We start from the raw sequence: 10,000 nt of genomic DNA, 5'->3' as shown, positions 1-10,000 counted from the left end.
AGCTGAAGTCCTTGCACCACGTGTTCTTGTTTACTCAGAGAACATCATGTATATAAATCCAGAAAGGAATTCATCATGTTCTGTATCTGAACTGCAAGAAAGTCTTGGGGTTACAATAGTAAATACATACAGAATTCCTGAGGCCTCCAGATGCTTCTGCCCAAGAAGGGGCCTTCTGAGCTTGTCCCTGTCAGAGCTATGCCAAGCACCTGGCCTTCTAGTCACTCCCCCAATCCCTCCCCTTTACTGACACATAGCTGGGCTTTGCCAAGGCTGCTTTTCTTTGCTTAGGCACCATTTCAACTGTTGCTTACTTTTCCTCATCTTGATCCAAGGTGTCTGAGAACAGCTGAGTGCCACTGTGGCCCCTCTGAGACTGTGCCATGGCCACCAATTTGTCCTGCATTTTCCCAGCACTGCATCTTTTTGGGGTCTTGGTGCTATTGCTGTGCCCTTCCTGCTTGTGTGGTGAGTACAGAGGTTATGGGAAAAGGGGATATTTTCTCTAACATATGTAGAAAAATACCCAATTAGGAATTAATCAAATACAGTGAAATGCAGGGAGATCAGCTCGGTGCTTTGTGACCACCTAGAGGGATGGGATAGGGAGGGTGGGAGGGAGACGCAAGAGGGAGGAGATATGGGGATTATGTATATGTATAGCTGATTGACTTTGTTATAAAGCAGAAACTAACACACCATTGTAAAGCAATTATACTCCAATAAAGAGGTAAAAAAACAAAAAGAAAAACAAAACAAATTCAGTGAAATGATGGTATGTCATAATCTTTTTGAGAGAGTGCAATGAACTATATTAATAAGAAATAAAATTTAAGTATAAAAGAAGTTGTTCCAATTCAGATAGAGGATTTTATAGTGTCTAGAATAACAAAGTGTTGAAATGCAAAAATTCCTGTGAGGCTGCTTTAGCAAGGAATAATCTTTAATTTTTAAATCAATTTCTTGAATTTAAATGCTCTAAAATGCTTAAGACAGATTACTTTCCAAATAGGTTAATTATACCATCTACAATCTTAGTTATTGCTTAATTTTTAAAAATTCCATCCATAAACAAAAATATTTTCTGTTATTACAAATATGGAGTAAATTTTCTAGAGTAAAAATATAGAGTGCTTCATGAATTCTAAACCATTATATAAAAGTAAGGCATGATTATTGAAATGTAAGAAAATTTTTAGCAATGAATGAGAAGCCAAAGCATTTGAGAGAACTTACCAGAACTGAAGACCTGTCACTATGAAAATTAATTTATTTTTACAGAATTTAGATGGAAATGTCCTCTAAGCAAAGTGATGTTTTATTCTTTTGTTAGCTAACATTTTATCTAGGAGAATTAATTTTCATAATAAATTTAAAATATTTATGAATTTGTTCCCTGAAACAGCTGTCATGGCATAAAAATGGGAGATTTGGGATAGCTTAGAGGGAATATTCTTAGCTGAAAATAATGGCTGAATGCTCTTATGTGAGCTAGCTTACTGATTTAGAAATGTGGAAGCCATGTTTTCTTCCTCACTGAGACTGGTAAGGGGGAAAGCATGGGTTAATTAAGGAATATCTATATTTGAAAGATGATTTTTCATATCAGATGCATGAACATTATTGAGGGACAGTATTAATTTTGGTTATAGTATCAGTACAGGATAAAGAACTTTATGCTTGGGGGTTTTCAGTCCTCCAACTTCATCTCTAAGTTCCCCTCTTCTAGAGACTGAGGTAGTAGAGGAAAGCCTTATCAAATTTGTCAATGTCTTTCAATTATTTTTTCATGTTTCTGTTTCCCTTTCCCTTTCTCTTCTGTTCCCTCAAATCTTCCCATTACCCATGACCCTGACTCTTTGAAATGGCATTTAATGTCTGCCAACTCTGATGTAAATCTTCCTTTCTGATTCTGCCTCCCCTCTCTCACAGTAATGACCTTCTGAGGCCAGAGACTTCGCCATTGCCTCAATATCCATCTGCCTCTCACATCTTGTCAACTACTTACCTTCTATCCGCCCTTCAAGGTATCTCCAACTTATTCCTGGATGCCTTCCCTGGATACTCTGGTGCCCAGTTCTGTCACCACCTTCTCCTACAGAACTAATTTCCTGTTCTAATCCTCTGGCACAAGTGTGACTAGTGTTGTGGTAGAACTATTTGTATGGTTAAATCTTATGTTTTAAAGTACACTGCAAGAAAAACCTAGTACAGAACTGTATATATGTACTTACTTATAAAAACTAAGAGCCATTTTTATATTTTTATGGAGGTGCTTAATCTGAGGTTTAAGAAAGGCTGTATGGAAGCTGTTGATTTATACACAGATGAATTTCTTTCCCTCACAACTAAAACAGAACTTACTTGGAGTTACCGTTACTATGCTTTCTGAACCCTCCAGAGTTGAAGTTTTGGGAGGAGCACAGGTAAGGGAAACAAGAACCTGAGCTGGCTCTTGGCCTCATGGGTATTTAAAGCTTATCCTCTCTTGTGAGTTTTCTTTTTTTTTTCTTTTTTAATTGGTCCTTCATCATCACTGAGGATCTTCTAAGTGCAATTTGCAGTTCAGAGTCTGGCTGATCCAGGGATCCACCTCTGATTCTGGTTGTTCATTTCCTATTTCCTAGGTATCATCTGGTGACTTCTAGAGTTATTTTGTTTTTACAGAAGGCTTCCTCCCACCTCAGGAGACCCTTTTGGACTGGCCTGAGGACAATTCCACCATGACTGTCTTTCTCATGCAGCTCATTTCTAATCTACTGGAAGTGCTAACTCAGCCTTGCTTCTGACAATGTCAGGAGTCCAGGCCAACCTCAAAGCAGCAGAAATCTGTTCTTCAGTCTCACCTTAGAGCCTTAGAGTGCCTGTCACTAGACAGCCCATCCTTTGCCTTTTAGATTTCTCAGACAGGAGCTAGACACTAGTTTGCTGTGACTAATGTCCCCCCAGCCTGAAAGGAGCCACATTAGGTTTTCTGAGTGATCTCCTGAGGGTCCTTCTCTCAATGTGAAGCATAAATTCTCTCACACATTAGCCTCACCTGGGACTGCAGGTGGTGTTCACAGGATATCGAAAGCTTTATAAAAATACTTCCCCAAGTATTATTCTTAAAATAATTTAAATTTCTGACCTGTCTTAAATTCCTGACATTGTCTTTAAGTGAGGGAGGTAAGAGTTTTCTAACTGGTTTCTGAGCTACTTGCTTAAGGAAATATGGAGCATTGCTAGACTTTGCAAGTCACAGGACAGTATTGCTCTCCAGCCCAAACTTTCATTTTATGGCCTTTAAGCATCCATTGATGCCGTAGAAAGTGAAAGTCCAATGATCAGTACCGAGAGCAGAATTCCAGAAAGTGACAGTGGACTTTGTACTAACACAAACCTGAGTTGAATCCTTAATTTGATTCATGTTACTGGTACTTACTAGCTATGACCTTGTAAGGTTGTGTTTCCTTTTCTCTAATGTGAGTCTGATGCTCATACGGCCTCAGAGAGTTAGCATGAGGATTAAATGGTATAACATATAGATGATGATTAACACAGTGTCTAGCAAGTGGTTAAGAACTCAATAAATCATTCCTAGTGATTTTAAGTAAATGAAACATACCTCAGCAGTATAATTTAATGACTTTGTTCTATAAAATGGGAAGAGTCCATCACTCTGAATAGTTAATTAAACTCTAGCTCATTCTCTTCTACCCTTCTCTTTTGCCATTCAAGACTGCGACATGTTTCCTAGCATTGCCCATGGATCCTATGAAGATGTGAGTCCAATTTTTTCCTTTACTACTGTGGTGCAGTATAAATGTGATGAAGGATATGTTCTGGTTGGAGAAGAAAAAATCACCTGCAGAAATTCACATTGGTCATCTCTAGTTCCTCAGTGTAAAGGTAACTCCACTTTACTGATGGCCCTTGCTAAGATGGTAGGACTGCCATGCAAGTTCTGACAGTGTGGTTTCCCCTCAGCGAGAGGCAGCACTTAGAAATTTGTATGTATGTATGTATTTATTTATTTATTCATTTCCTGTATTTAATACTTGGATGTGGTACTGTGCTGTTTAAAAAATATGTGCGGTATTAAAAAATATTTGTCTCAAAAATATTCTATGTTATCTTCCAGAGCTTTGTGCTTTACCTTTCACATTGATATCCCCAGCCCACTTGGAATTCCTTTGGGTTTATAGTGTAAAGTAGCGGTCAAAATTTGTTTTTCTCCAATGAGTAGTCAATGAACCCAACACCACATTAAATGGACCGTAGTTTTCACACTGCTTTACGGTACTACCTTTATCAATATTCAAGAGTTAGAGATAATAATTTTTAATTTAAGAGAATAGTGAGGATTCAGCAAAATTTTAGTGAATTCCTGTGAAAGTTAGAATGAGGACTCATGGAAAAATCCCAAACCTCCTTGAAGTATCTGATATCTCCATTAGTACCTGGTGCATGTCATCACCTCCTCATAGAGAAGCTGACCTGATATGAGACCAAGATTAGGTGTGCATTTTTTTTTTTTCTTACCACACGGCTAACAGCAACTCAAGTGTCTAATATCCCACCATTGTCTCCATTTAATACAGGAAGATACTAAGGGCATAAGAATAGAAATTACATACTTAAGATGCTGAAAAGAGTCAGGTTTTGACATACAGTAGTTTTTAAAACTCAGATTTTAGACCACAATACCTAGGTTTATATCATAATCATGTCACCTAAAAGCTACGCAATATGACAAGTCACATAAATTGTCTTTACCTAATTTTTCTCTCCAGCAAAGTGTAGACAATAATAGTGTTTTATGTTGGTGATAGCTATACATTAACATTAATATTGTTGTTATTAATTTTATTGTTATAATAATACAATAAATGTAGTTAAAGAACAACTCTCAGACTGCAGGCAAAATTTATTATCAGTGTTTCTCACCCCCCAGTATTCTTTCCTATTGTAAGATCTTATTCTGAGAATCACAAAATGATCAAAATCGTGTTTCCATTACAGCTATGTGTCTGAAACCAGAGATAAAAGATGGAACTGTGTCTCTGGACAAGAAACAGTATGTTGAGTCTGAAACTGTCACTGTCCAGTGTGACTCTGGCTATAGTGTGGTCGGCTCTCCGAGTATCATCTGCTCAGAGAACAGAACCTGGTACCCAGAAGTGCCCAAGTGTGAGTGGGTAAGTGGCAGACACTCCGGGGTATTCTATCACATTGTAAAAATTGTAACCTGCTCCAGAGCACTGTTCCAGCCAACACTGATGAGATCTGACTTTTATTGGGACTCATTTCTGAGTTGTTTAAATCAATGTCAGAATCAGCACTTTTACTCTCAAAGCACATGTTGAGCTCTTAAAGCAAGTTCTAATTCTCTTATTTTATAGCAAGAAAGACCAAGCCCCTAGATAGGAGGGTTCCATAGATACAGGCAACCTGGCTCCCAGCTCTACATTTTCTATTACAGTAAGTGCTATGCTTTTTCATAGACGTCAGATCCATCCCTTCAGCTGACCCTGAAGAAGTTCCCCGGGTATCTTCTGCAGTGCTGTTCCTTCTCTGCTTAGTTTCATTGCTGCCTTAGAGCAATGCTGGTCTCGATCTTAGGGCAAATACTTTGCTGAGATGCACAAAGTATCTTCTGATTTCTTGCATCAGTCCTAAGGAGGGTCTTGATACTCCAATTTTATTGTCATCAATAGGCATCCTGAAGTAATCTTATACCTTCACAGTTTGGAGATAAGCCTCTCAAACCATCCTTTTATCTCCTTTAGGAAGTTCTCTCGGGCTGTGAACAAGTACTCGCAGGCAGGAAACTCATGCAGTGTCTTCCAAGTCCAGAGGATGTAAAAATGGCCCTGGAGGTGTATAAACTGTCTCTGGAGATTGAAAGATTGGAGCTACAGACTTGAAGTGGAGCACCAGTTAAAAATCAGTACATCTATTTCCCCTCTCTTCCCCTTAAAAACAGAGAATTAGGTACATTTCCCTTATTAGCAACTCTACTGGTCCTTAAGTGCTATTATTTACTGAAAAAATACCTGTGTTAGAAGAATCTTTGAAATTTTTGATGCCACTGCTAATGTGGAACTATTGGTGGTTTATATCCTATCTCATTTTAAGCTTCTGCTTCCTTAGATTTGGTGGAATGGCAAAAATAAATAATCATCTGTCAAAAATGCAGTGTCTTTGTTTTCACTTTGATCCCCTTGGAATGAGAAATTAGGGCCCTATATCAATCACTTCCTGATGCTTCTCTAATTAATGCTTCTTTTCTATATTCATACTGGAGCCTTGTCTGAGATGTATTTACACTACATCTTCACTTCCTACTCACCCTTCAGTGCCCAGGTCAAATATCACATCTTCCTCTGTCTTTTCCTTTCTCTTTCTATTGATTACCAATATTTTCTCTGGAACAACTTCTCAGTTCCTCTTTATATTTAAGGTATATTTGGTTTTGCTTGACATACACTCCATCCAATAATAACCAGCTTGGATGCCTTTGAAAGCCTGTGTGAAACCCAAGTATTCTTCTTGAGCATGTCCAAGTCTTCCCATCCAGTGTGATCACTCTTTTCTTTAATACTTCAACTAAAATAGCTTTAGTGTCTCTTTTAGGTCAGAGTCTCCAGAAGCAGACCCTGAGAAGAGAATTTGTGTGAAAGTAATTTATTAAGGAACTTCTCCAAGTTCTCAAAGGAGAAATGGGAAAAGGAGTAAGGTAAGCAGGATGGGACAGGGAAGGCACGTAGTAGGGTGACCAGGCAAAGTCGAAGGAGGGTAGCTTAACCTTGACCCAGAAGGGAACCCTGGACTATAAGTTTGTGTACATTTTGTCCCAATTCCAGGTAAAGGAACTGGGCTTTCATTCTGCTGTACCAGTCAGTTATTGGTGAAGGGACACCCTGTGGGCACATGAGCCCCCAGGGCATCCAGCTCCTTCTGTGTGACTACAAATCTGACTAGCAGCCTGAGGGGAGTCCTCCCAAAAGAGTGGAAGTATAACCCTAAGAAACCAGAGTACACAGAAGCCTGCAGAGTAGAGCACAGAAATGGTAAAAAGGTCTGAGGACCTGGGTAGAGCTTTCAATGCTTATCTCACACGTGTTATTCTTATATCTCTGGATATTCTGGGGAGCCTTATAATTTCTTATGGTCACCTCTTCTTCCATTTTTTTGCCTCCCCAAATGTCATTCTCACTCATGCTTACTTAGCTACTAAGGCTGGCCTCTGGTTCTCCACTGCATCTTGATCAATTATAGAGAAGATCACCTCTTTTCTTTGATTTCTTCAAAATAGCAGTCACATAAGAAAGTTGCATAGCAGACTTTTACTAACGCTCTTGAGTTAACAGAGGGATGTCTGGCTGGCTGCACAAGACTGAACTTTCACATCGAATGTTACATAACTCTGATCTTAAAAGACCATTGCCTTTCCCTGCCACCAGGAACCTCTTCTAGCTGACTTTCCCAGCATGACCCTGCCAGCCTCTAGAATTTTCTGGTCTGATGCTTTCCCTTCTCAAATCACTCCTTATCACACTTCATCTGTTCTTGCTATCACTGCCTCGGAAACCCATTTCTTTTTACTTTATTAGGGAAAGCATTTTAGCAATCTGTCTTTCCCTAGTTTCAGGGATTTCATATCCAAAAATCCATGAATGTACTCAGATAAACAAAGGACTATCCATTCCAGGTCTGGGCGCCAAGCTGTAGAGAAGATTCAGGGGCATCTCTGAAACCTGAGTCTCATATTTCCTCCCCTGCAAGTCTCCATCCAGGGCAGTGTGGAGACCTTTCCACACTGATGTGAATTATGCCACAATCTTTCGTGTGTTAATTCTAAATTAATTACACATAATTATAATTATAGAAGTAATATATGTGCAGGAAAACAAGAATTCAAACCTTACAAACGGATTTATAAAAAATAAGAGATTCTTCCCTCTTCTGCCTTATGTGATATGAACTCATATCACATGACTTTTTCTCTCTAAACATATATTTTGATTTCCTGCTACAAAATTGATCAATCTAGCATCGACTTTCCCTCTCTTCTCTCTCTCCATTGGTCAGTCTCATTTAATTTTATATATTTTTAGTGATTACTTATCTTTAGGGCTTTAAATAATGTACTTAAACTTCTATTACTTATGCAACTTTATTTTAATAATTTAATATTTTATTAAAGTATTACAAGCAAATAATTAAAAAGTCAAATAATCCAAAAAAAAAAAACCTTTTAATGAAAACCCTAAGATTTTCTGATCCACTCAATTCCACCCTTTGGTCTTTTTCCCCCAAAATAACCATTTTCAACTCCTTTAGCTCTGTGTTATGATGTTTATCTACATATTTCCAAATAATATTCTTATTATACTTATGTTTGTTATTTTTAAACATTATGTATTGACTGATTAAGCAAATCTTGATCTTTGCTAAGCCAAGGTAAGCTTAACAGTGATCTGTGAATATATTGCTTTTCAGCTCTTTAATTTTTAAGGCATTAATAATTTATCTTGTTTTTTGTTTAGTTTTCTATGTTCCTATTGCTGATTCTTGCTACATGCTCCAAAAGATCTGTCATAGTCTAGCAATCTAGTTCCTAATGCTCAGACATGTCAGATGCTGTTTTAATTCCACATACTTCTCCACCATCACTCCTGGATATTTTCTTCCCAGGCTCTCTTCTCAGTGATTCTGAAATAAATGGTTTACTTTTAAATCTTAGGTCTTCTCTTTGCTGTTCTCTATATTACTTTGATTCCAAGTCTTTGTTCTGGTGTATTTCCTCATTTTTGTTGGAACAGATCCTTCAGAAGGTGCCTGGGAAGTAAATTTTTGAGTCCTTACATGTTTAACTTTTTTTTTCTACCCTTATAGTTAATTGATAGATTGTTTGCATGTAGAAGTTTGTGTTCTCAGAATTTTGAAGGCATTTTCCCACTGCCACGTGCCTTCCATTTCTGCTATGGAAGAATCCACGGTATTCCAGTTCTTGTTACAGTGTTGTTGATTTTTATCTTCTCTCTCTCTGTCTCTCTCTCTGGGAGATATTAGTATCTTCTCTTTATCCCTGTGGCCTTGCTGTAAGATGTTTTTCATACATTAACTTGGGTACTTGTTGGGAATTTTTGACCTGTAAACACATAACCTTTAGGTCAGGGAAAATTTTTAAAATTTTTTTCTGTTATTTTCTGTTTTCATTTTATTTTTGTCTTATCCCTCCACCCCACCCACCTCAGAACTCCCTTTAGTAAAATATTGTTTTAACCTTTTCTTTTTTCTGTCCTACTTCCCATATCTTGTTTTTTGCAGCCTATTTTTGGGAAGATTTTCCTGACTTTGTATTTTAAGATTTTTATTGAAGACTAAAATCTATCACATTTTAATTTCCAGTAACTTGCTCTTGTTCTCTACATGTTCTTTTAATGTATTATTCTGTTCTTTCATCATAGATTCAATATCATTTTTTCTGTCTCTGAAAATACTAATTATAGGTGGAGTTTGGGGGACGTTCCTTTCTCTCTATTCATACAAAAGAGTGGGACCCTTAAATATTGATTCATATCTCTGCATATTGAGTGAGGCTTCTCTACTGGTGAACTTCTTTGTAGCATGGTGGGCAAGAAGGTTTAACTATTTGTATGTTTGTTTTATTTTTAAATGGGACATGTATCTATAGGTCTTTTCTTAGGAGATGCTCAGTGCCTTCTGAGAAGATTTCTGTAATCCCTTCCTTACTGATTTATCGAACTTAGTCTTTTCTCTTGAGTTTCTAACACTTATATGTACTACTATGTAAAATGAAGAAATGTGTGCTTCTAAGTTTATGTTCAACTTCACTGTCCTTTCCACCTGTCAACCTCTATCAACATACTATTATTTTTATATTGCATCATTTATAGCCCTTTGATTCTATTGAGTATCTCTGACCACTACCCACTGAAGGTAGAACTAACCTCTGTCATATACTGTACTTACCATTTCATTTGTGGGC

The 10,000-nt window shown here is 37.6% G+C and overlaps 1 protein-coding gene across 1 annotated transcript; it reads left to right on the top strand.

The window, feature by feature from the left end:
- The first annotated feature begins 383 nt into the window (after window positions 1-383).
- On the top strand, window positions 384-5,909 carry LOC116740346 (apolipoprotein R-like). The gene is made up of 4 exons (XM_032605943.1): window positions 384-468; window positions 3,721-3,891; window positions 5,005-5,180; window positions 5,772-5,909. Exons 1-4 carry the CDS (start codon window positions 384-386, stop codon window positions 5,907-5,909), a joined length of 570 nt encoding a protein of 189 aa, XP_032461834.1.
- The last annotated feature ends 4,091 nt before the right edge of the window (window positions 5,910-10,000 follow it).

This window comes from Phocoena sinus, chromosome 1 (genome assembly GCF_008692025.1).
Source record: "Phocoena sinus isolate mPhoSin1 chromosome 1, mPhoSin1.pri, whole genome shotgun sequence".
Classification (NCBI taxonomy): domain Eukaryota; kingdom Metazoa; phylum Chordata; class Mammalia; order Artiodactyla; family Phocoenidae; genus Phocoena; species Phocoena sinus.
The sequence above is the reverse complement of the archived record's forward strand: the minus strand, read 5'-3'. Positions and strand labels throughout refer to the sequence as shown.

Bases quoted from the DNA above. Each gene is read 5' to 3' on its own strand.
- LOC116740346 (XM_032605943.1), top strand. From the start codon at position 384: ATGGCCACCAATTTGTCCTGCATTTTCCCAGCACTGCATCTTTTTGGG. The intron at 469-3,720 runs GTGAGTACAGAG...TTGCCATTCAAG, and splicing joins GTGCCCTTCCTGCTTGTGTG to ACTGCGACATGTTTCCTAGC. The intron at 3,892-5,004 runs GTAACTCCACTT...TTTCCATTACAG, and splicing joins TCTAGTTCCTCAGTGTAAAG to CTATGTGTCTGAAACCAGAG.